The sequence below is a fragment of the Lucilia sericata genome, unplaced genomic scaffold (assembly GCF_015586225.1).
Source record: "Lucilia sericata isolate MDLA Ls3-8-SP2 unplaced genomic scaffold, ASM1558622v1 Contig000990F_arrow, whole genome shotgun sequence".
NCBI classification, from domain to species: domain Eukaryota; kingdom Metazoa; phylum Arthropoda; class Insecta; order Diptera; family Calliphoridae; genus Lucilia; species Lucilia sericata.
In genome coordinates, this window is record NW_023994973.1 from 84779 (window position 1) to 112500 (window position 27722).

The following is a 27722-nucleotide window of genomic DNA, read 5'->3' on the forward strand; positions in this document are numbered from 1 at the left end:
GTAATGCCTAATAGTCACGCATAGACCGTGCCATCCCCAATGTCCCCACGATACCCACCAATTATTCAACTGCTCAGACAAACGTACTTCTCTTTATCCAATGGATTTATGGACACTTCCAATTGAAGTAGCACAATTTTTAAGTTTGGACATTGATGTGGAACAACCAAAAGTTCTGGTAAAGAATCACAGATGTTAAGCACTTGCTAAACAAACATTGTCCCACCAACGTAATATGTGGATCCCTAACATAGTAGGTGTACAGTATGTATGAAGATAACAAATGTGAATAGTTTCTATGAGGAGCCTATTCTGATCTGATCTCTATCTGAACCGCTCCATATAATACCATTAACCAACTTTTGGAGACATTAAGTCGAGGTCAATCACTTCAAGAGCTATTTTTTGAAATAGAGGGTTATGAACCCTTAAATGGCTCAAAAGGCAACGTTATCTTCTTCCAAAGAGATAAGAAATTAAAACAATGAATTGAAATTTCTAGACCTTAATTTCTCTTAGAAAAGAAATCTCGACGGTTTGAACCTCGAACTTGATCGCAGTTCGTGGCATAATTATCATTACTAGTTTGAAATAATGCCTGGACTAAGTAGAAGTAAATATCAAAAGTAGAGTACCTAATGAATAACAATTAAAGCAGTTAATTTAAATATAGTTCAAAAAATAAACTTTTTATTAAAATATAACTGGTACAACTAATATTTTTTATTTAAAATAAATATAAAACAATTAGTTTTTACGTTTTTTAGCCGCTGGCAAACCACTGTCAAATTCTGAAATAGTCAAAGATCTAGAGGTTGGAATCATCTTAGCCAATCTATTTGGAGCCGGACGATTACTGGTGCGTACACCACCATCATTAACCGTAGTGCCAAAACGATGTTTTCTAGCCTTTTTCTCTTGTTTGATTTTCTCGGGATCTCTGTGGAAAAAATATAGAATTTAAGTAAAAATTTTGTATATAAAATCTGATTTAAATATAAACTTATGTACCTTTCTGTGTATGTTAGACGATTTGTGGGTGGTGCTGGTTTTGGCATAGAATGTTTTTTCGTAAACGAGGTGGGTTGATCTTTTAGGCCAAAACTTTTAGCGAAATGACCCATATGAGCATTTTTTACATTAAATATGGGTTTCAATTCTTTAGGGAAGGTAGTGTAGAACTTAGTCCATGATACGAAGGCTTTAAGAGAAATTGTTATTTTTATAAGTTATTATTATATTTTTATGAATTTCTTACAGTTAACTTAAATTTAACTTAAGATTTTTTTTAAATGTTTAGTTAAAACACAATAAGCCGATTTTTTGGTTATGTACACTTTTTAACACTAAACTTAACACTTATTATTAAAATTTACCAACTATATATACAATATGTATTTAAACATTAATAACTCCTTGCTATATCTCTCTCCTCCTCCATATAATTAACTTTAACATTATAGTAGCTAAATAAAAAAAAGTATTTCCATAAATAAAGCAAATCAAAAACTTTGCACAAAATTAACCACAACTAAACAATTAATTTAAGTTAAATGCATCCGTTGTATATATTTTTTTCAAAGTAAATGAAAATGATTCTTTTAAGGCGGCATACGTTAGTTTTGCAAAATTAATTTGTTTTATTTCCCGTGTGGCATTATGTCGACTTCTCCATTTGGTTGCCTCAATACAAAAAGGCATACAAGTTTTAATGTTCTTTTCTCTTTTTTTGTCATTCTTTCTCAAAATGTACTTAAGCATCCATTATCCTTTTAAGTAGACATAGACAAACATGAAGGGGAAAGAAAAACAATGGCTAAAGTATGGGATGTAGTTGAAAATTCATTCTATTAGTTGACACCCACACAATTTTGCCGTATAATAAATTAAAATTTCATTTTGTGGTAAATTGTATATAATATAAAGAAGTAGAATATTCAGAGAGATAAGAAATATTTAACACCATTTACTGTTGCATTTATAAAAGTCTAGTATATAGTCGGGACTATACTCTAGTCTATAATCTGACTATAGTTTAATCTATAGTCTGACTAGTCTAGTCTATAGACTGACTATAGTCTATTCCATAGTCGGAACTATAGTCTAGTCTATAGTCTGAACTATAGTTTAGGCTATAGTCTGGACTATAGTCTAGGCTATAGTCTGGACTATAGTCTAGGCCATAGTCTGGACTATAGACTAGTCTATAATCTGGACTATAGTCTAGTCTACAGTCTGGACTATAGTCTAGGCTATAGTCTGGACTATAGTCTAGGCCATAGTCTGCACTATAGTCTAGGCTTTAGTCTGAACTATAGTTTGGAATATAGTCTGGGCTATGGTCTGGACTATAGTCTGGACTATAGACTGAACTTTAGTCTAGGCTATAGTCTGGACTATAGTCTAGGCTATAGTGTGGACTATAGTCTAGGCTATAGTCTGGACTAAAGTGTAGGCTATAGTCTGGACTATAGTCTAGGCCATAGTCTGGACTATAGACTAGTCTATAATCTGGACTATAGTCTAGTCTACAGTCTGGACTTTAGTTTAATATATAGTCTAGACTATAGTCCAGACTATAGACTATAGTTTAAATTATAGACTAGACTTTAGCTTAGACTATACTATATTTCAGACTATTGACTAGACTATAGTCCTGACTATAGACTAGAATATAGTCCAGACTATGGACTAGACTATAGTCCTAATTATAGACTAGTCTACTATAGTCTAGTCTATAATCTGGACTATAGATTAGTCTATATCGACTAAAGTCTAGTCTATAGTCTATACTATAATTTAGTCTATAGTCTGGACTATAGTCTAGTCTACAGTCTGGATTATAGTTTAGTCTATAGTCTAAACTATAGTCTATACTGAGGAGTTTGTAGTCTGAAGTCTTTGTCTCAGAGGGTTGGTAAAATTTATAACTTCATACTTTGGAAATGGTGTTGATAAAAAACAAACAATATTTGTTATTTTTTGCCTATATGGAATTTCTGTCTAATATCTTTAACTTGACTCTAATTATATTAGAGCAATTAAATGGCATCATCATCATCATCTCCTGCTATACACAACCACAAACACTTCTCGTAGCCATTCTTTCTTTAAGTATTTAGTATATGTTATACACATATCGGGTGTGTGGGTTGTCAGACTTAACCACAACGATACATGTTTTATACACAGTCAATTGTACGAAATTATACGATTTCTAAAGGACTCTTCTGTTAAAGACAAAAATAATTCCCTAATGAATGTCAATACAATTAATTTTAATAGAACTTGAGTAATTTGTATAAACATATACGTATAATAGAGTGGGAGTGTGCTTTTAAATGTGTGTGTGTGCGTGTATTGTCTAATAAATGTCTTTTAACAAAATGGCAGACATATACAGACATGTGTGAGGGTGCCAAAGACAAAGATCCTTGTATGTTTATTTATATCTATAAGAGTAATAAATGTCTACAATAATCTCTATACATTTTGCAGGCATTTTGTTTATTTTCTCTTTTTAAACACATAATGAGGGTATAATGTTAACGCTTTTCTCAAGCAATTGTTTCTGAAATTATTCTAAAAAAATATAATACAATTTGCTTTTGCAGGAATTCCAAATGATAAACTTCTTTAAGTGAGAATTAAGATAAATTTATTAGGGTTCAGATACATTAATTAATTCCGGTTTCGTAATTTTAAAAGCTTTTAGTATCTAATATCAGGAAAAATGCTAGTCTATAGTCTGGACTATAGTTGAGTCTATAATTTGGACTATAGTCTAGTATATAGTCTAGTCTATAGTCTGGACTTCAGTCTATTTTATAGTCTGGACTATAACCTATAACCTGAACTATAGTCTTGCCTATAGTCTTGTCTATAGTCTGGACTATAGTCTTGTCTATAGTCTGGACTATAGTCTTGTCTATAGTCTGGACTATAGTCTTGTCTATAGTCTGGACTATAGTCTTGTCTATAGTCTGGACTATAGTCTTGTATATAGTCTGGACTATAGTCTTGTCTATAGTCTAGTCTGTGGTCTACTCTATAGTCTAGTCTTAGTCTAGTCTATAGTCTGGACTATAGTCTAGTCTATAGTCTGGACTATAGTCTAGTCTATAGTCTGGACTATAGTCTAGTCTATAGTCTAGTCTGTGGTCTAGTCTATAGTCTAGTCTTAGTCTAGTCTATAGTCTAGTCTTAGTCTAGTCTATAGTCTGGACTATAGTCTAGTCTATAGTCTGGACTATAGTCTAGTCTATAGTCTGGAATATAGTCTGGACTATAGTCTAGTCTATAGCCTTGACTATAGTCTAGTCTATAGTCTTGACTATAGTCTAGTCTATAGTCTGGACTATAGTCTAGTCTATAGTCTGGACTATAGTCTAGTCTATAGTCTAGTCTGTGGTCTAGTCTATAGTCTAGTCTTAGTCTAGTCTATAGTCTGGACTATAGTCTAGTCTATAGTCTGGAATATAGTCTGGACTATAGTCTAGTCTATAGTCTTGACTATAGTCTAGTCTATAGTCTTGACTATAGTCTAGTCTATAGTCTTGACTATAGTCTAGTCTATAGTCTGGACTATAGTCTAGTCTATAGTCTGGACTATAGTCTAGTCTATAGTCTGGACTATAGTCTAGTCTATGGTCTGGACTATAGTCTAGTCTATAGTCTGGACTATAGTCTACTCCATAGTCTGGACTATAGTCTAGTCTAGTCTATAGTCTGGACTATAGTCTAGTCTATATTCAGGACTATAGTCTAGTCTATAGTCTGGACTATAGTCTAGTCTATAGTCTAGTGTAATCTATAGTCTAGACTATAGTCTGGAATTTAGTCTAGTGTAGTCTTTAGTCTGGACTACAGTCTAGTCTATAGTCTCGTCTATAGTCTGGACTATTGTCTAGTCTATAGTCTAGATTAGAATATATTGTATAGTCTGGACTATAGTGTAGTCTATAGTCTGGACTGTAGTGTAGTGTAGTCTATAGTCAGGACTATAGTCTAGTCTATAGTTTGGACTAAAGTCTAGTCTTTATTTTGGACTATAGTCTTGTCTATAGTTTGCACTATTGTCTAGCCTATAGTCCGGATTATAGTCCATTCTTTAGTCTGGACTATAGACTAGTCCATAGTCTGGGCTTTTGTCTAGTCTATATTCTGTACCATTTAATATAATTTAGTCTATAGTCTGGACTATACTCTAAACTGTCGTCTGGACATTAGGCGGGACTGCTGTCTGGACTGAGTTCTGGAATATGTGTTACTGTAGTGTGCCTACGATAGGCAACAACGATTTGGCAATCCTTTTATCTCTTTTACCCTACAACATTATCCTTCTATGCCACCAACACTATAATATTAATTGATGTTTATTTGCATGTGTCACATACATGTACATTTGAGACATAAGATGTTTTTTTTTGTATGTATTAAGTACTTTTCTCTATTGTATCTTTTTATCCTCTACATGATGTGGTTGGAATTAATTTTCTTTTTGTATTTGTATCTTATTTAGTTGACGTTTTTTTAACAGGATATTTTATAGTAGTAGTGTGGCATTTTATTTTAGATATTTATCATGGTGTTTTTTATATACATTTAAAATTGTATGGTTTGTATTTATTTTAATTTGTAATTTGATATCATTGTTATTGTCATTGTTGAATTACATTATATATGTAAGTAAATTTACATTTTATCCATAATTGTAATGCTAATTGTTGTGAATATATTACAATTGTGGTTGATGGCATCAGCCAGCCAACATGTGCTGTCATTTTTCTTTTTTTGTGCTTTTAATGCTGTTGATGTCTGTAATTTATTTTTTTTTTATTAATTAAAAATAATTTATCAGACTTTAAGTGGTTTATTTTTGGGGAGTTATTTTTCATACAGAATCATTGAAAATTTTATATTATTGCAAAAAATTTAAGGATTATGTGTTTCGTGGTTGTTTCAAGTAGTTCGTACTTGATTTTAGTAAAACCGTACTTTTCGTACTATTGAAACCGATCTGGATTGATTAGGGGTGTGAATAGTAGTATTTTTACCAGTTTTTTGCTGCAAGTACTAATGCAAGAGGATTTATATTCAAACGTGATTATAAATAATAAAACACACCTTTTAGTAATTAAAAACACATGTATCAAAAAAATAGAATATAAAAATTCCAGTTTGACCGATTCCCTACTACTAACTCCACCAAAACCATTAACGAGTAATAAAATTATTAGTTTTCGTAGTAGTATTTCAATTAATAACCATTATTAAAATTGAAAAGTGGAAAAAATATACAAACTAAAATAGTATTATTACTAAAATACAATTTAAATCAATATAACAACACTATTCAAAATGAAATCTGAAAAAAACACAAAACATGCAGATGATAATATATGGTTATAAAAAGGCAGAAATTCAAATTGACATGTAATTAATAATGGATTTATAAATGGCATGTTATAAACCACGAAAAGGAGGAAAATATTGAGAAAAAAAAATACATTTATACATTCCAATATACGATTGACTTGTAATTGTAATTGACCAATCAAGTAAAATATTCATAAATAAATGGTGGCTGGCGTTGAAGGAGTCGAAATAACAATCAAATACTTAATAAATGAAAAAAAAAAAAATTAAAAAATAAAAAGAAAACACTATATAGAGAAATAACTGAAAAAAATGGGGCGTTACATTAGAATTCATTGGAAAAAAACATACATCAGTCACACAATGTAATCGTATGAGTAAGTAGTTGCTATTACACATGTGCTGTTTTAGTAGTATAAAGTTCATATCACATACAAAGTATCTGAGGTTTTGTACTTAATAAATGCGTTGGAAATAAATAATTGATTCTTTTAGTAATAAACGAATATATTTATGATATTTATGTTCGTTTTAAGGGATATTTAATAACGTTTGGAGTGGGATTTATTGATATAATTCAATGTTTTCGATTCGATTTGTTTTTTTTTTCGTCCCAATTAGACATGCTACCACTTAAAATGCTTTTGAAAATAATTAGAAAAATTGTTTAGTAATTATAGCGTAATTATTATAAAAGCCATAAATATAATTATATAAAAATGTCAACAAAATTGTTAGCAAAGTGCGATATTGTAAGAATGAAAGGTTTATTAATGTAGTTGGGATCACTTGAGAATTAGTCAAACAATGACTTTGGTTAAAAGCTTATTTAGGGAAAGGCTTTCAGTAGCATTAAATTAACTCGTTTGCGTTTTAACCAAATGGGATATTTTTTTCCCAATTTACCCCTTACTTACAACACCTGTTATGCGACTTTTTATTCTGCCCCGGTGAAATCCGGACATGATCTTCTCCCTTCTTGCTGTGATAGCAATCCTGGTGAAAAGAGGTACTACCCGTACCTTTAGTTTGCCGGGACTATAAACTGATAGTGTCAAATGTATACGCGGTCTTTCTTTGGAATGATTTGACCTGCGGTCGAACCTGAGTGCCATCTGGTACCACGGGAAACGGTAGAGTTTAGATTCCCAAAATCACGGGAATATAATGTTGCTATATTTCAGGATAAGTCCGGTGCTGTTGCCGAGAAAGACTACAGATACACAACAATGGAGTGACTGTGGGACTTAAAGTTGGGAATGAGTTGGTGTTCAATGAATGAGATACATAATGAATCAGAGGTATGTATATGGACCTAGCCATTCTCATTGACATTATAAAAATTCCCTCCTTTGTCCAAATATGTTCACCGATTACGTCTCTAGGTGCTGTTACCGTATCAACAGAGATCATCCCATCTTGGTGGTTATAAACGGATGTTGATGATGACGTTTTTGCACCTCAGAAGTTAAGTAATGGTCATAGATTAGATAATTAAAGTACTTGAGCAAAGTGCATGGACCGTCAAAACTATGTACAAAAATTGTCACATGCGTGTGCCAGCACAATGGGGCAGTGGTGAGTCGTCTAACAGCTTACCATTAAAACAATATATAGAATATAGAACATTCCTCCGATCGAAACACATTTAAGATAGGATGCGGTATGTTTTCTGAAATGACCAAAGCCAATATACAGAAATACCAGATGTGCTCGCATAGGCAGGAAAAATTGTGAGAAATATGGAGGCTGCCAGAATCTGTTGTTACTGGGAGACACAACTGGTCTTGGTATCAACGGAAACCGAGATACAAGAGCGTGTTCTTAGTTCCGTTCTTCGTAACGGAAGATTAGAAGTTCAACGAACCAATGCTCCTACAACAACAACAACAACCGTCTTCTTAATCACAACACTAGCATCAAGGCGGAAGTCCAAGCTATCACCAGGCAGGTGAACTGCTTAAGAAAATTGCTGAACATTCCTCCAAATGACCAAAACCGGTATACACATATAGCAGATGTACCCATGCGATCAGACAGGAACAATATTGAGATATTGGACCCATAAGGAGGCCGTGGAACATTAGGTAGGTATCAACGTAAACCGAAATACACGACCTTCTTCTTACGTTCCCACGACAATTGGATCTTCGCTCCGGAACGATCCGAGTCATACTCGGCCAAAGATTGTGAACCCAGCAACAGCTGTATCAACCGAAAGTTTTTTCCCCAGGAAAGAACTATCGGTCATAGTCGAACTGTTACAGCAACAACCGTCTTCTTAGTTGGCATGACAATCGGATCTTTGCAACGGAAGACTAGAAGTTCAACGAACAAAGACCAAGACTGCTACAACAAAAACAACCGTATTCTTAATCACAACACTAACATCAAGGCGGAAGTCCGAGCTATAAACTCTGCCAGGCTTTCGTCGAAATTATACCCAAATATAGAGGATATTACATCCCATAAGAAACACTGATTGGAAACTGAACTTCTAAACATTTCAGAATAATTCTTTATCTACGTCAATTTTATCGCTCCTATCTTTTCAGTTCCGACAGCGGCCTAGAAGTATTATGTCCGATCTGAAAACAAAATATGCTTATTTTCCAATGTAAACGTGTTTTCATTTTGTTATATATTTGCCACCAAAAGATCGTTATTGGAAGAAAGATATGGGTGATAAATTTTAAATTTAAATAATTTTCGTTTTTCGACCCAAAAATGTAAATTTTTCAAAGAAATTTTGGATCAATACAAAAAAAGCTATTTTTCCAAGTTAAAAGTATTTCAAAGAATTAATCTTTTTTGGCTACATTGCATTTTAAACCAATTTTCCATAAAAAAAATCTATATAAATTATAAATTATTAATACATTTTTAATAATAAACATAATTTTGTTGTTATAGAGATCAAATTGCTTGTTTGTTAAAGTTATTGCGTTTTTATTTAACTCGACCTTTTTTTCCAATTAAAAACTTTAATTTGCTTTTAAATAAAAACCAAATGATTTTATAAAATAATAATATGAAAAAAAGAAAAAAAAAACACAAAAAGTAGTCAGAGTAAATAAAAATGCATAAAAAATTAACAAGCAACCATCAACAGCAACAACAAGAACAACATCATCATGGTCGTCATCATCATCATTATAATCAACATGAACATCTGAATAAAAGGACATTAATTTTGTAATTATATACAATTTCATTTTTGATTTTTTTTTTCATACTTTTTAATAACGCAATTTTACCGCTTTAAAAAGAAGCAAAATAAACCTGTAAATCATATAAAAGGAGAATAAAAAGTAACTGAAACAACATTATTTTTCCAATTATAAGTTGCCACACTTACAGTTTCACACAAAAAAAAACAAGCGAAAAAAAAGTGAAATGAAATAAAGTTGGTTTGTAATAAAAAGTGACAAACCAAATATGAAAGGGTTTGTTGGCGTTCTGTTTTGGAGAGTGGGGGCAGAAACCACCCCTACCTTTTTGCCATTATAATTTCAGCCGTTGAATACCTTTAGCTAAAGGATATTTTTTTAAAAAAGTTAAAAAATTGCTAGAAAAAAACGCGATATTATTTATATGTTGGTTTGTAAGAATAAATATGTATATTTGTTTTAATGTTTTATTAAAAGTTAAAGTTAATTTTGATTGCGTGTGATTACAACTGAAATATTGCAATGATGATGATGTTGTTGACGACGATGATGGTATGATTGTAGTTTTAATTTGATGTTACAAAAAATGTTGGGCGTGTTTTTTTTTCTAGAGCTTATTGCTGCAACCCAACAACTGTATTATTAGTTTGAAGTGTATAAAAACCCTAGAAGACTTAATTAGATGTTACCAAGGATTATAATGTCACACAGAAAAAAAATCACAAATTCTACTAATAAACTGTAAAAAAAATAAGGCAGAAAATCAGTCAAGGTGTTGAAAATGAAGAAAATCGTATAATTACTAAGTTTGACTGCTGGTTGTGTATGAAAGTTGAATCTAGACATGAGCTTTTACAAGTGTTTTGAACTTTCTTAGGTTTAGGACAACAAACATTGTTTTGCCTATCTGTGACTAAAGCCAATAGCAACTGAAACCAATCTACTCTTTTCTCTAATAAAAATCAAACAACAAACCCCTAAACTCAAAGAAATTTTCAAAATAGTCACCCCCAATTCTTATGAATCACTAAAAATCACTTCAATTTGAAATAGATAGACATAAATCGCTCTTGTTAAAAAAAAATCATTGATAGTTTTCCTTGAAATAAATAATTGTAATAAATCTATTTATGATTTCATCAACGAAAAATCAAAATAAACAAACAGGAAATACATAACAAATTAAACGGAAACGGAAGGTAAGTGAAACGGAATTATTAAAATACACAAATTACTTATTTAACTAAGCACATACACAAAAACATGCATACACACATGATATTATATAGCGAAAGTAAGAAAACAAAATACATGAAGTTATAAAAAAAGGACTATATAATCGTATAATTGCTATAAAAGTTCAACTCATACACTTAAAAACAATCATACGCACTTAAAATAAAAGTGAACAACAATTTTTTTTGCAAACAAAACAATAAAAACTTTTGAAAAAATTTCTATAACTAAACAATAGCAAAATTGTAAAGTTAAATAGGATAAAGAAGGAAAGAAATGTTGTGAAATTAAAGGGTGTAGCCAAAAAAACATGTTCCAATGCTTTAGTTAGTTAGTTAGTTAGTTAGTTAGTTAGTTAGTTAGTTAGTTAGTTAGATAGTTAGTTAGTTAGTTAGTTGTTAGTTAGTTAGTTAGTTAGTTAGTTAGTTCGTTCGTTAGTTAGTTCTTAGTTCGTTCGTTAGTTCGTTCGTTCGTTAGTTTTCGTTCGTTCGTTCGTTCGTTCGTTCTTTCGTTCGTTCGTTCGTTCGTTCGTTCGTTCGTTCTTTCGTTCGTTCGTTCGTTCGTTCGTTCGTTCGTTCGTTCGTTCGTTCGTTCGTTCGTTCGTTCGTTCGTTCGTCGTTCGTTCGTTCGTTCGTTCGTTCGTTCGTTCGTTCGTTCGTTCGTTCGTTCGTTCGTTCGTTCGTTCGTTCGTTCGTTCGTTCGTTTTCGTTCGTTCGTTCGTTTCGTTCGTTCGTTCGTTCGTTCGTTCGTTCGTTCGTTCGTTCGTTCGTTCGTTTCGTTCTTCGTTCGTTCGTTCGTTTTCGTTCGTTCGTTCGTTCGTTCGTTCGTTCGTTCGTTCGTTCGTTCGTTCTTCGTTCGTTCGTTCGTTTCGTTCGTTTCGTTCGTTCGTTCGTTCGTTCGTTCGTTCGTTCGTTCGTTCGTTCTTCGTTCGTTCGTTCGTTCGTTCGTTCGTTCGTCGTTCGTTCGTTCGTTCGTTCGTTCGTTCGTTCGTTCGTTCGCGTTCGTTGTTCGTTAGTTCGTTCGTTCGTTCGTTCGTTCGTTTCGTTCGTTCGTTCGTTCGTTCGTTCGTTCGTTCGTTCGTTCGTTCGTTCGTTCGTTCGTTCGTTTCGTTCGTTCGTTCGTTCGTTCTTCGTTCGTTCGTTCGTTCGTTCGTTCGTTCGTTCGTTCGTTCGTTCGTTCGTTCGTTCGTTCGTTCGTTCGTTCGTTCGTTCGTTCGTTCGTTTTCCGTTTGTTCGTTCGTTTCGTTCGATTCGTTCGTTCGTTCGTTCGTTCGTTCGTTCGTTCGTTCGTTCGTTCGTTCGTTCGTATCGTTCGTTCGTTCGTTCGTTCGTTCGTTCGTTCGTTCGTCGTTCCGTTCGTTCGTTTCGGTTCTTACGTTCGTTTCGTTCGTTTAGTTCGTTCGTTCGTTAGTTCTCGTTCGTTAGTTAGTTGGAGGATCCATGTTGTATGAAACCCTTTCACCTTCGTCACTGGTATGGATCAAAACCCACACATCCGATCTGAAAGACTAGGGCACTAACTTAACTATCGGAGGCACACATTACATTAAGTACTTCATTGATTAATAACCAATAAAATTACAGTTATTTTAAAGTAATATCATTGAAAGTTTAAATGGATTCCCCCCAAATCTGACTACATTTAAGATTTAACCTCTTAAAAATGCACACCAAAAACTAAAAAGCAAAGAATTTTAGGGTTGATGTTCATGATGACGTTATATGACTCTTAGCTAAAGCATTGTTTTTATGAATGGGGTGCTTGAGTTTACCCCCAAAAAAAACTAAACAAACAAAGAAATAAAGTTTAGTTGCTATTTGAGAGCAAAAAATATGAAGACGAAAAAAAAAACAAATAATAACAGCAGCAAAAAAAAGTATGACCAATCAAAAATCCACTACAAGTGTTTCACTCGAATAATACTAAACAATAACAAGTAACGAATATATAAAGAAACGCATTGGTATATACACACACAAATATACAGACATACATAGTTCTAGTTAATCTTACACACAAGGAAAGAAGTTTTGCCAAAAAAGGAAGTAAAACTGCAAAACATCCTGTGAACATCTCCTTGTAAAAAGAGCATTTGTTAGTTTCGCATATAAAACAAAGAAATAAAAAATAGCAACTACAATTACACATGACAAAACGGGAAATATAAGTACGTTATTAGTGGAAATTGAAATACCCTACAAGGAACAAATTTATAATAATTAAATAACTTTGGATTAATAATATTTCACGATTTCCGTGGTGAATCAGTTGATTTGTGTTTAACATACAAAAACCTAACGGCATTCTCATGTTCAAACTAAAGACTTATAGATATACATAGCTGATTCATCTCGGAACGTAACGTAGAAACTAACCTTAAATCACATTTAAATTGAAAAAGGAGCTTGTTTTATGATCGATACTCCTAAATCGCTTTTAACTTCTCTAAAACACTTCTTAATAGAAAAATTGAGATTATTTCTGTAATTTTTTTTAAAACACTTGTAAAAGCTAATGTCATAATTCTGAAGCTTAACCTTCGTCCACAAACTGCTGCCATACTACAACAAGAAAAATTTTATAAATTGGTTCCAATCATAAGAATTCCAAACTAAAATAACTAAAAAATAAATTTGAACTTTTTCGAATCGGGTGACAGAGTTCCCCGCCTGCAATTAAAGGCAACAGCTACAGGAACACCATTACAGACTGCTGTCGTTGTCTATAGTGTTAAAATTTTGACAGTAAAGTCGAAGAATGAAGAAGACCTGCCATTTTTTCTCACTCCAACTGAGAAGTAAAAACAAGATTTTAAAAGCATTAGACGCATGTTTTTTTCTTGTCAAAAACATAAAATTTTCAATCCCCAACAGTTTTTAAAAATCCCTAATTGAGGAGATTTTTCATTGAAATTTTTGGTAAAATAAGAATTTTTCTTTTCAAAAACATAAAAATTTCCATTCCCAAACGTTTTTCAAAAATGCCCAATTCAGGAGATTTTTTCCATGAAATTGGGAATTTAATTTTTTTATATAATTCAAAGATTTAAGAATCTAAAAGTTAAATTTCTTAAAAATTATACAACTGGGGAAACTATTTTCTTTTAAAATTAAATGTCTTTAAGCTGGGAAACCACATTTTTTAATGGGATTTAATTTTTTCAAGCTTTAATTGAAAAAACAAGAATTTTTCTTCGCTAAAACATAAACGTTTTAATTTCCAAACATTTTTTCAAAATCCCCAATTAAGGAGATTTTTAAAGTCTTTAAGTCAGGAAACCACATTTTTTAAAGTTATTTAATTTTTTCAAGTTTTAATTGAAAACACAAGAATTTTTCTTCGCTAAAACATAAATGTTTTAATTCCCAAACATTTTTCCAAAATCCCCAATTGAGGAGATTTTTTTCCATAAAATTAGGAGTTCAATTTTCTTTATAAAATTCAAATATTTAACAAACAAAACAGTTATTAAACAGTATAAAAAAATTTTCTATAAAAATACAAAATTACTAAACTGGGGAAACTATAGTTTGCTTAAAACTAAAAGTTTTAAAGACGGGGACCAGATTTTTTTATACAACTTAATTTTTCAATACTTTAATTGATAAAACAGAATTTTTTTAAAAAAACATACACATTTTCATTCCCAAACATTTTCTCAAAATCCCCACTGAGGAGATTTCTTTGCAAGAAATTGGGATTACATTTTCTTTAATAAAATTCAAAGCTTTAACAAACAAAACTGTTATTAAAGTCAGCAAAAATATTATTTTGTTGAAATTGTAAAATTTTACAGCTGGGGAAACAATTTTTGCTTACAATTACAAGTTTTTATGCCGGGGAACCACAATTTTTTAATGAAACTTAATTTTTCTAAGTTTTAATTGATAATTTATGAATTCTTCTTTTTAAAAATATACAAATTTTAATTCCCAAACATTTTTCCAAAATCCCCAATTGAGGAGATTTTTTCCATTGAATTGGGAATACAATTTTCTTTATAAAATTCAAAGATTTAACAAACAATACAATTATTAAAACCATAAATAATAATTTTGTTTATAAACATAAAATTACAAATCTGGGGAAACCATTTAAAATAAAAACTTTTAAGCCGGCGAAAGGAATTTTTTAATGAAACTTAATTTCAAAAGCTTAAATTGTTAAAACAGAAATTTTTCTTTTTAAAAACATACAAATTTCAATTCCCAAATATTTTTCCAAAATCCCCAATTGAGGAGTTTTTTCCCAGAAATTGGGATTTTTTCTTTAATTTACTAAAGAAATGTACAATCCTAACATTTAAAATATAAACATTTTGATATTTCATTCAATGAATTCAAAAATCGCAAGAAATTCCTACATATTCCTTTCTATAGCTGGTAAAACTTAAAATACTTTTCTTTCATTATAGCATTCCAAAAAAATATATGTATATACATATACAATATCAAAAAATAACAAAATGTTCAAGCGAATAATATTTTGCAAAAAAAAAAAAAAAAAAAAAAAAATTTTTACAAAAAACAAATCCCAAGGAAACTGTAAAATGCACAATAATTGAATCAGTTTTTCAACTTGAAAATTTATTATTTCTTATCTTCTTTGTTGTAAGTTTATTTGTAGTTGAATTCTTAAGTGCTTTTGTATTTTTGTTACCCCCTTAAATTAGAAATGTACTTGCTAAAACAAAAGCTCGCTTTTGTTTCAAAGTTTTGCAGAAAAACAATAAGAATAGCTAGAGCACTTAACTTTAATAACTTTATATAGTAAATTACAACAAAATAAAAAAGTAAAATCGATTTTTAGTTTAGTTTTAAGAGAATTTAAAAAAAATCGACGTTTTGTAGGAAATCATAAAATTGTGACTTTTAAAACAATATAAGGGTTAAAACTAGGTATAAAAATATCATAAACCACTTACCTTTACAGGCTTTTCCATGCATTTCCTTATCATCTGCTATAAGTTCTTCGAATTTATGTTGTAAATTTGAGGCAGCTTCTTGCAATGAATGCGATTCATTATCGACTTCATCGAGAGCTTTTAAATAGTCTTCCATATCGACCTGAGAAATGCGTATACGTTTATTTTCCAAATAACGTACAAATTGCACTTCACTGGGTGTTAAAAATAAAACAGCACGACCACTACGTCCAGCACGAGCAGAACGACCAGCTCGATGCACAAAATCGGCGGTATTTTGGGGAGGCGAATACTGTATGACTAAATCAATTTCAGGCACATCTATGCCACGACCCGCCACATCCTATTTTAAATAAAAATATAAAAAGTTATTTTAAAATTTCAAAAACATGTATTTCCATTAACTTACGGTGGCCAATAAAACTCCAGATTTACATTCTCTATAACCTTTGAATACACCCTGTCTTTCTGTTTGGGACATGGAACCATGTAGTCTAGTATTAAAAAAACAAAACAAGTTATTTTATATTAAAAAGAGTCTAATTTTTATTAAACTCACCTAAAGAATCTTAAGCCCTTTAACAGGGGATCTTCACCCTCATCTTCAGACATTTCATTGGCCAATTCTTCATCATCTTCATCGAGTACCCTTCTGGTTAATTGTTCATTTAAAAGATCATGATGAAAATTAACCATTTCCATGGTACTCATGAAGATTAAAGCTTTAAATTTATCCTTTCCTCGAAATTCTCTAGCCAACAAGCCAGCCAACGTTACCAAACGTAATTTGGGTGTAACCACCATATAACTCAGTTTCAGATTCTCTGGTATAGTTAGAATACCCGTAGAATCTTCACCATCTAATAATTCCGCGGTGGCAGCTTCTATACTCTCCTTATCATAACCATTAACAGTGGTTATGGCTTTTTTAGGATCTTCATCACTATTATCAATGAATATTGGTTCATTTAGCGTTAAACCAGCTAATTTTTGAACAGCAGCTGTTAAGGTGGCCGACAATAATAATCTTTGTATGGGTTTTACAGCCTCCATATCCTCCTTAGCACTTTCCGTACGCTGCTTATCAATACCCTCTACAATTTGCTTAACATCTCGCTCATAACCCATTTCCAACATACGATCTGCTTCATCGAGTACAAGGAATTTAGCTTTATTTACTTTAAAGGTTTCAGTATGTAATAAATGATCCACCAAACGTCCCGGAGTACCCACTAGAATATTGATGCCTTTACGTAATCTAGCCTTTTCAGCTTTACGTCTTTCACCACCCATTAGAACGCCGGGAACAATCCATGTAAATGGTTTTACTAACTTCTGGAAAAGTTCATAAGTTTGTATGGCCAATTCTCTGGTAGGCACTATAACTATTGCCAATATACCCATATCACGGGTGGCCTTATTTCCTGAAGCTTTTCGACAATGGGTAAAGCAGGCGAGAGGGGGACCCGAACCAGGGGGGAAACGACCAGAAGAGCGGGCCGGCGGAAGGAAAAAGAGGGAAAGAAAGAGAAGGGGAGGGGGGAAAGAGCGAGCGAGCGAGCAGCGAGCGAGCGACGAGCGAGCGAGCGAGCGAGCGAGCGAGCGAGCGAGCGAGCGAGCGAGCGAGGAGCGAGCGAGGAGCGAGCGAGCGAGAGAGAGCGAGCGAGCGAGCGAGCGAGCGAGCGAGCGAGCGAGCGAGCGAAGCGAGCGAGCAGCGAGCGAGCGAGCGAGCGAGCGAGCGAGCGAGCGAGCGAGCGAGCGAAGCGAGCGAGGAGCGAGCGAGCGAGCGAGCGAGCGAGCGAGCGAGCGAGCGAGCGAGCGAGCGAGCGAGCGAGCGGCGAGAGAGCGAGAGAGCGAGAGAGCGAGCTAGAGCGAGCGAGAGAGCGAGAGCGAGCGAGAGCGAGCGAGAGAGCGAGCGAGCGAGCGAGCGAGAGCGAGCGAGCAAGACGAGAGAGCGAGCGAGCGAGGAGCGAGCGAGAGAGCGAGCGAGCGAGCGAGCGAGCGAGCGAGCGAGAGAGCGAGAGAGCGAGCGAGCGAGCGAGCGAGCGAGCGAGCGAGCGAGTCAGCGAGCGAGCGAGCGAGCGAGCGAGCGAGCGAGCGAGAGAGCGAGCGAGCGAGCGAGCGAGCGAGCAGCGAGCGAGCGAGCGAGCGAGGAAGCGAGCGAGCGAGCGAGCGAGCGAGCGAGCGGAGCGAGAGAGCGAGCTAGCGAGCGAGCGAGCGAGCGAGCGAGCGAGCGAGCGAGCGAGCGAGCAGCGAGCGAGCGAGCGAGCAGCGATAGCGAGCGAGCGAGCGAGCGAGCGAGCGAGAGCGAGCGAGCGAGCGAGCGAGCGATCTATCGGAGCGATCTATCGATCTATCTATTATCTATCGAGCAGCTATCGATCTATCTAGCGATCTATCTATCTATCTATCTATCGATCTATCTATCTATCTATCTATCGATCTATCTATCTACTATATCTATCTATCTATCTATCTATCTATCTATATAAATTAAATTCCAACTCACCTTCCAAAGCCTTTGGCAACACTTCTGCTGCACTGTAGTCAATTGCGTAATACCGAGTAAATTCCGACAACTTCTTAACAGTATGATCATGTAAGCCTATCGAATCCAATTTACAACCATCAAAAGTTTCTCCCTTATAGGCCGTACCAAACGTTGACCTAATTCAATTTTCTCGGGTGATCTTTAAAAAGACCAATTTTACGTACACTTGAATCACCGGGACGTTTAACTCTAAAAGCATTCGATTTGCGAGCAGTCGCATCAACTTCACCCAATTCTAAAGGTTCCTTAACTTCTTCTTCCTTCTCATCACCCTCTGTTTCCTTTTTTAAAGCTTCCCTCGATTCACGTTCGTTTTGTTCGAAAATATCGGAAGCACGAGGTTTTTGATTGGGATTTTGTGAAAATTTCTTAATGCCCGTTCGTATCTCTTTGTGGCTTAAGGTGTGTTTGTTGAGGACACCATCACCTTTGCGAGCATTACGCTTCTGTTGTATACGTTCTTGCTGTGAAAGTTTTTGTTTTGGTTGGAATTTCGTGGTGGAGGGGGAGGTACAGATATTTAACATTAAATCAGAGGCAGCAGGTTTTGTTGTCGGTTTGGCCATTTGTAGATAAGTGTCCAGATCAGATTCATTGTCGGAGTGTTGTTTATACGATGTTTCTTTTTTCGGAGTTTCTACTTTACGTTTTAAAGCTATAGATTTAGTAGCAATATCTGCTGCAGCAGGTTTAGCTACCGCCTTTTTACGTATGGCTATAGATTTGGGTGCCACTTTAAGGTTTGAGGCTTCTTGTTTCTCAGAGTCCCCACTTTTAGCTGGCTGGCGTTTTCTAGCCACTAAGGCTTTCACTTTTTGTGTCCCTCCGCCAAATTCGAAAGAAAATCCATTTGAGGAAGAGGAACCTTTAATTTTTTTAGGTTTTTCTGCTAAAGGCTTCACTTTTTCCTAGAAGAAAAAAAATATGTTTTCATTTCGCACTGTTCTTTATGTTTTATGCCTATTTACACTTACCTCCGGTTTACTACGTCTGGGCTGGGGAGCTGTGGTTAAATTTAGTTCAATAGTCATTTTGTTTTATTAAAATATCTTAATATTCTTTCAATTTAAAAATGCAATTTGTAAATTATTTTGTTCTTTTTCAAAAACGTGTTAGTTTATTTTGATTGTTTTGCTACAATGTGCTTCTTCGTTTTTGTTTTGCTAGAATATTTGACAGCAATGTAACAGTTTGGGAGTTATTGCTTAACAGATGTTAAGATTATTATATGCGTTTATTGACATACAGATGGCGACACCAAGAATACGTTAATGCTGCTTTAAAAGAAATAAGATATATTAGCGGAGACAATTACAAAATTACTAAGCTATCGGTAAGGCAGTGCCTTATTAAAGCTAGCAGTTCATAGGTAAGGACGTGAGCAATTTAAAGCCAATATTCAATTTGGTGAATAAACTTACTTATCACAACTCGAAATGTTCACATCTTTCAAAGAACTATTCTTTTTTGCGCTTAACAACCTTCAACAGTCTATAGTCCAGTCTATAGTCTAGTCTAGCTAGTCTAGTCTATAGTCTAGTCTATAGTCTAGTCTATAGTCTAGTCTATAGTCTAGTCTATAGGTCTAGTCTATAGTTAGTCTATAGTCTAGTCTATAGTCAGTCTATAGTCTAGTTATAGTCTAGTCTATAGTCTAGTCTCTAGTCTAGTCTATAGTCTCGTCTATAGTCTAGTCTATAGTCTAGTCTATAGTCTAGTCTATAGTCTAGCTATAGTCTAGTCTATAGTCTAGTCTATAGTCTAGTCTAGTATGTCTAGTCTAGTCTAGTATGTCTAGTCTATAGTCTAGTCTATAGTCTAGTCTATAGTCTAGTCTATAGTCTAGTCTATAGTCTAGTCTATAGTCTAGTCTATAGTCTAGTCTATAGTCTAGTCTATAGTCTAGTCTATAGTCTAGTCTATAGTCTAGTCTATAGTCTAGTCTATAGTCTAGTCTATAGTCTAGTCTATAGTCTAGTCTATAGTCTAGTCTATAGTCTAGTCTATAGTCTAGTCTATAGTCTAGTCTATGTCTAGTCTAGTCTATAGTCTAGTCTATAGTCTAGTCTATAGTCTAGTCTATAGTCTAGTCTATAGTCTAGTCTATAGTCTAGTCTATAGTCTAGTCTATAGTCTAGTCTATAGTCTAGTCTATAGTCTAGTCTCTAGTCTAGTCTATAGTCTAGTCTATAGTCTAGTCTATAGTCTAGTCTATAGTCTAGTCTATAGTCTAGTCTATAGTCTAGTCTATAGTCTACTATAGTCTAGTCTATAGTCTAGTATAGTCTAGTCTATAGTCTAGTCTATAGTCTAGTCTAGTCTAGTCTATAGTCTAGTCTATAGTCTAGTCTATAGTCTAGTCTATAGTCTAGTCTATAGTCTAGTCTATAGTCTAGTCTATAGTCTAGTCTATAGTCTAGTCTATAGTCTAGTCTATAGTCTAGTCTATAGTCTAGTCTATAGTCTAGTCTATAGTCTAGTCTATAGTCTAGTCTATAGTCTAGTCTATAGTCTAGTCTATAGTCTAGTCTATAGTCTAGTTCTATAGTCTATAGTCTAGTCTATAGTCTAGTCTATAGTCTAGTCTATAGTCTAGTCTATAGTCTAGTCTATAGTCTAGTCTATAGTCTAGTCTATAGTCTAGTCTATAGTCTAGTCTAGTCTATAGTCTAGTCTATAGTCTAGTCTATAGTCTAGTCTATAGTCTAGTCTATAGTCTAGTCTATAGTCTAGTCTATAGTCTAGTCTATAGTCTAGTCTATAGTCTAGTCTATAGTCTAGTCTATAGTCTAGTCTATAGTCTAGTCTATAGTCTAGTCTATAGTCTAGTCTATAGTCTAGTCTATAGTCTAGTCTATAGTCTAGTCTATAGTCTAGTCTATAGTCTAGTCTATAGTCTAGTCTATAGTCTAGTCTATTGTCTAGTCTATAGTCTAGTCTATAGTCTAGTCTATAGTCTAGTCTATAGTCTAGTCTATAGTCTAGTCTATAGTCTAGTCAATAGTCTAGTCTATAGTCTAGTCTATAGTCTAGTCTATAGTCTTGTCTATAGTCTTGTCTATAGTCTAGTCTATAGTCCGTTTTAGGTACCATTTTTCTAAAGAGATATGATATTTATTTTTGGTTTTCTTTTTGTCTTTTTATTTAATGTTTTTTTTTCTCAAATTTACATAAAAATACATTCAATAAAATTACAATAAAATATTGATTTTTTCTTTGTATTATATGGTGTGATCGTGTGTTTCTTACTAATTTACAAATAAATAATTTATTTTCCTTACTGGAATACCATATTATTTATTAATTATATGAGTTAAGAAGTTTTATTTTTTTTTTTGGAATATAATTTTCGACAACAATTTTTTTAACTCTATATATTTTAATTAGTTTTTAATTCAATTTCTTTAAAAGTAAATATATAAAAATTGATCCATAATTGTTTGTTTTTATTTAAGTATTAATATAATTAATTTAATAATATTTCTGGTTTTTAAAGTAATTTACTAATTAGATAGATTTCATAATATAATTTTTATATTTTTTTAAAAAGTTAGGAAATTTCAAGTGAATTTTATAAGAAAATCTGAGGCTCGAGTTTCAAAATCTTTTGAAAATTCTTATATACTTGAAATTTTTTAAAATTCACTTGTTTTTCTTGTCAGTTGGGAAGGGATGCCTATTTTTTAATCTAATAGATCGGTTAAATATTCGATTTATCTCAATTATTTTTACAACATTAAAGTGCATTTGATAACAATAATTCTATATGAAAGTGTTTTATTTATTATTTTTAACAAAAAATCCCCAACAGTTTGGAAAGCAGTCCCCAACATATTAGAGACATAAAAAGGATCAAATGACTAGCTACCATACCGTCACTTTGTAATGTATGTGTAGACATACTTGTATAATTATTTACCAGTGTTGTCTCCAAAATTGTTAGACTGAATCTCAAGAAAGTTTAAGTTACAGTCTGCAAAACTACTGGGGATTATTAAGGATTAAAAATATATCTCATCTGTCCAATATGTACGAATATTTTTACGGGATATCTATGAATGTATCAACATAATAAGTAATTTTTTCTTTTAAAATGTTTTCTAAATTTTCCTATTGCGAAATTTTATTAATATTTATTATTTATGTTTTTTTTTTAATTGTTGCTAAATTGTAATAACTGGTTGTGTGTCTATTTCAAAATTTTATATATTTTTAGATAAAGTAATATTTTCCTAATTATTTTTTTTTAATTAGAACGACTCACTTTGTTATAAAAAGCAAAAAAAAAGTTCTTTAGTTGGTTAACACCAGCAGCACCTTTTTCAGAGAGCCGATCTAATACACATATTCCTTTTATTTTAGAAAAATTCTTAGAATAGAAAAAAATAATTTTAAAAAATCTTTGGCTTTAGGAGTAAAAACTAGATACATATTAAATACTTAGTTATTAAATGATTACAAAAGTTTATGTAATATACAAAAGTTGAGTAACTAAAATCATAAACATAAAGTGCACAGTGGGGCAACATTTCCCTAATAGTGAAATGTTAATCTGCATTTAGGTAGAATATGAATTGTGCTTAACAATGAAAGTAATGTCGTGTTAATGTCTTGAATTTGGGCCTCATGAAACCAAAAGATGCATGGACAGAGGTTCCTTAAGTAGGACTACACCATATACTAGCCAGCAGATTTGTCTATAGATACCTGTGGTTGCCATCGTCATATATCCAAATAACTGCAACTGGTTTGAACTTTTGGCCTCAAAAGTCTAGTTTATATACTAGTCAATAGGCTAGTATATTAACTGATCTAGAAATAAAATAATAGTCTACTCCATAGATTGGCCATTACGCTCTTCCATAGAACAGTCAGCAGACTAACTTGTGGACTAGCCTCGTCTTTAGACTAGTCAATGGGATGGTGTTTGGACTAGTCAACAATTTAGTCAATAGTGTAGTCAATAGACAACTGCATAGACTAGTCTAGTTTATAGGCTAATCCATTAGTCCATATACTATTCAATATACTGACCCATAAACTAGTTCATATGGTAGTCCCTAGAGTAGGTAGTCAGTAGTCTAGATAATAGATTAGTCCCCATGACTAGCCAATAGACTAGTACATTAACTATTTTATGAATAAGTCGACAGACTAGACTAGAGACTAGCCCATAGGCTTGTCTATAGACTAAACTATATAAACTAGGCTATAGAATAGGCTATAGATTATATACTAGACTCTTTACTATACTCTAGACTAGATTGTAGACTAGGCTATATACTGGTATATGGACAATTGTTAGTCAATAGACTAAACAGTAATCTATTCCATAGATTGACCATTACGCTCTTCCATACAACAGTCAGCAGACTAGCTTGTAGACTAGCCTCGTCTTTAGACTGGTCAATGGGATGGTTTTTGGACTAGTCAAAAATTTAGTCAATAGACTACTGCATAGACTAGTCTAGTTTATAGGCTACTCCATTAGTCCATATACTATTCAATATACTGACCCATAAACTAGTTCATATGGTAGTCCCTAGAGTAGGTAGTCAGTAGTCTAGATAATAGATTAGTCCCCATGACTAGCCAATAGACTAGTACATTAACTATTTTATGAACAAGTCGACAGACTAGACTATAGACTATGTACTCCATAGACTGGCCAATACGCTCTTTCATAGAACAGATAGCAAACTAGCTTATGAACTGGTCTCGTCTTTAGACTAGTCAATGGGAAGGTGTTTCAATAATTTAGTCAATAGACTACTATATAGATTAGTCTAGTTTATAGGCTAATCCATTAGCTGACCTTATCCATAGACCATTTAGTATACTAACCTATAGACTAGTTAATATGGTAGTCCCTAGAGTAGTCAGACAATAAATTAGTTCCAAGACTAGTCAATAGGCTAGTACATTAACTATTTTATGAACAAGTCAAAAGACTAGAGACTAACCAATAGACTAGTCGGTAGACTAGTCAATAGACTAGTCCGTAGACTAGTCAATATACCAGTCCGTAGACTATCCAATAGAAAGACTAGTCCGTAGTCTAGTCAATAGTGGATTATTTAAAAAAGCGGGCAACACTTGAGGTTCCCATCGTCTTACAGAGCATATATAGCTGCTGTGCCCGAATGTCTGGAAATGCAATTTTGGTTAACGGGTTATGTATTGAAATTGAAGATATAAATCTAAGATACAATCTTAGATTTAAGCTGGAAAATTTCGATAATCGTTTTATCAGCTGCTTTGATGTTATTGGTCGCATCGGAGCAGCGATTTCACCAATTTGACTAGATGAATAATCAAATCCCAATTCACACTCCAAAGTCCAATATTGTGCAAGCTATTTGTAGTACAGAAACAGAAACTGACAATAAAGTTAGGTCATCCATATGAATGAAATTGTATGTTCTATAAATATGATTCTAATATTTTGAGTCCTGCTATGAACGTTTTGAAGTTTTAGTGTTTCTTTTCAAAGAAATTCTTAATTTCATTAAATTGTGTTTGTTAATCACGAACAAATATTTTTTTGAAAAACTTGACACTTTTGTACTCATTCTTACCGACCACACTGTACACTGGTTTCAGAAAAAATAATGTTTGTTTTTTTAATGAAGAGATGTAATACCATTTGTATAAAAATTTATATTATATTAAAAATATATAACATTTTCCTTTTGTCAAAGACAACAACAACAAAAAACAAGAAATATTACAGATTTGTTTAACATTTTAATGATGTCAAGAGAAAATTTACTATAAAGCAAATATTATAAATAAATATTTAACCCCAGGATCGGGTACACCATGAACCAATGTTAAAACCAATAGACAAAGGAATACCATAACGATGGTTGTTGGCATATTGTTGTTGTTGTTGCTGCTGCTGCAACGGATGTTGTGGATATTCCGGTTGAGGGTCATCATTATCATCATCTATTATAATGGGTGGTGGTGGTGGTGGTTGTCTAACTTGCTGAAATCCATTAATAAAGTATTGTTGCTCAGGTTGTTCGATATAATATGGATGTTGTAGAAGGTGGTCTAGTTGAGGCTCTTGATTAAATTGTTGATGATGAAGTGGTTGTGGATGCGGTTGATGTGTTCCATTGAAATTTGCAAGTGCTGGTTGTTGTAATCTAAGTAAATGTTGTTGTTGTGGTTCATTTAAAAATCTAAAGTTGAAATTATTATTTGAGCCCAAACGACTCCCACCACCTGCGTTAATATTCATATTATTATTATTATTGTAGGTGTTTATGGTGGGTGCTGTTGTGGTAGTCGTTGTTGTTGTCGTTGCCCTTGGCTGATTGGTGGTATGTAAATTATTGTTGATGACGGCGGCGGCAACATTGTCGTCGTCTCCCACATTATAGATATTATTGACTTTAACATCATATTTTTTGTTCTTTCCTGTTGTGGTTGTTCTATTCTGTTCAGCTCTTAGTGCTGACTTGATTATAGTGCTGCTGCCGTTGGTTATTGTGGCCAACGCTGACAAGTCCAAGTTGTTTGGTTTGACAGATATTGAAGCCAGCTATGCTGTCACATAATATTCCCTTTGACGTTTTTGGCATTTTTCACGTGCTATATAACAGAGGGCTATGGTTATCAATACGGCAATGGTAATGCCCATGCCAATGCTGACCCACATAATCTCTTCATTGATGCCAACATATGAACGTCCTGTGGCGTTTTTTTATTAAATGCACAAAAAGGAAAAAAGAGAGGAAAAGAGTTGCAAAAATATCGTATTAAATAAATTTGTAAATTAAATTTACATGGTTTATTTTTTGGTATTTGATTTGTGTCTGGTGCAACATGTGGCTTATGGATATAGGTGGATAATGTAACTTTTAAATAAAACATGAGTTGAAATTAAAATTTGTTTATATGTATGTTGATTGTATGTGTTGTATTTAGACTGCAAAGGTTTTTCTTCCATGGAATTTTGAAGCCTTTTAAATTATGTTTGAATTGTATGTTTAAAGTTTAATTTATATTGTTCATTTAAAATTTAATGCAATCCTTATAAACCTTCTTCAATATTTTTGGCAAATGTTAAATTGATTCCAAATCCAAATAGTTTCCTTTTTATATACAATGACAGATTATTTATGTTTATCTAATGATTTCGTTCGTAATGTGCACGATTTTTACTCCCAATCAGACATGGAAAATTCTGGGGTTTAGTACTTTTTTTGATATCGAATGTCGTGATACACATACTAATCCATAGATCAGTACATAGCCTAGTCTACAGACTAGTCTATAGTTTAGTATAAAGTCTAGTATTGTTAGTGTAGAGTCTAGTATTGTTAGTATAGAGTCTAGTATTGTTAGTACTGTTTTTGATATCGAATGTCGTGATACACATACTAATCCATAGACCAGTACATAGCCTAGTCTATAGTCTAGTCTATAGTCGAGTATAGAGACTAGTATGTAAGCAATAGCATTTTATATAGTTTTATCTATAGTCTAGTATATAGTATATTCCATAGTCTAGTCTATAGTCAAGTCTCAAGTTGAGTCTATAGTCTAGACTATAGTCTAGACCATAGTCTAGTCTATATCCTAATATAGTCTATTTTATAGTCCAGTCTATAGGCTAGTATATAGTCTATTCCATAGACGAGTCTACAGTTTAGTATATAGTCTATTCTATACTCTAGTATATAGTCTAGTATAGTTAGTATAGAGTCTAGTATTGTTAGTACTGTTTTTGATATCGAATGTCGTGATACACATACTAATCCATAGACCAGTACATAGCCTAGTCTACAGTCTAGTCTATAGTCTAGTCTATAGTCTAGTCTATAGTCTAGTATAGAGTCTAGTATGTAAGCAATAGCCTATTCTATAGTTTTGTCTATAGTCTAGTATATAGTATATTCCATAGTCTAGTCTATAGTCAAGTCTCTAGTCGAGTCTAAAATCTAGACTAAAGTCTAGTCTATATCCTAATATAGTCTATTTTATAGTCCAGTCTATAGGCTAGCATATAGTCTATTCCATAGACGAGTCTACAGTTTAGTATATAATCTATTTTATACTCTAGTCCATAGTCTCGTATATAGTATAACATATAGACTAGTCTATAGTCTAGTGTATAGTCTAGTCTATGGGCTAGTCTATAGTCTAGTGTATAATATAGTGTAAAGCCTAGTCTATAGTCTAGTCTATACTATACTCTAGATTTTCTAGTCCGTATATAATCTAGCAGAAATTTTGTTTAGTACTTTAAAGTTTTTAGGTTTTAATTAAAACCTAAAAAGTACTATTTTATTTTAAACCTAAGAAGTACAATTTTCCATGCCTACTCCCGATCCCAAGGTCAGTACTCGATTTATTGAGATCACTGGGAAACTATATGTCGCATTGTGATACCATTAGAACCATTTTTTCCTTGGTCTCAAAGATACATAGTTATCCAATACTTGTGAAA

The 27722-nt window shown here is 33.2% G+C and overlaps 2 protein-coding genes across 3 annotated transcripts in view; both read right to left on the reverse strand.

Annotated features, from left to right (window-relative positions):
• Positions 1 to 668: 668 nt before the first annotated feature.
• On the reverse strand, positions 669 to 19424 carry LOC119609485 (probable ATP-dependent RNA helicase CG8611). Its single transcript, XM_037964304.1, is given in 10 exon segments — positions 669 to 940; positions 1012 to 1201; positions 15709 to 16051; positions 16118 to 16202; positions 16268 to 17120; positions 17123 to 17203; positions 18212 to 18343; positions 18346 to 18402; positions 18405 to 19167; positions 19234 to 19424. Coding segments are annotated over 10 exon segments (2754 nt in total). The 5' UTR covers positions 19291 to 19424; the 3' UTR covers positions 669 to 747.
• A 6261-nt stretch (positions 19425 to 25685) lies between these two features.
• Positions 25686 to 27722, reverse strand: part of LOC119609484 — a 15044-nt gene continuing 13007 nt past the window's right edge. Inside the window, exon 3 of one of the 2 annotated variants that reach the window (XM_037964302.1) lies at positions 25686 to 25960. In XM_037964302.1, coding sequence (XP_037820230.1) covers positions 25812 to 25960 — 149 coding nt within the window. In that variant the 3' untranslated portion in view covers positions 25686 to 25811. The remainder of the gene's footprint in view (positions 25961 to 27722) is intronic. The other variant, XM_037964303.1, reaches the window with a different exon arrangement.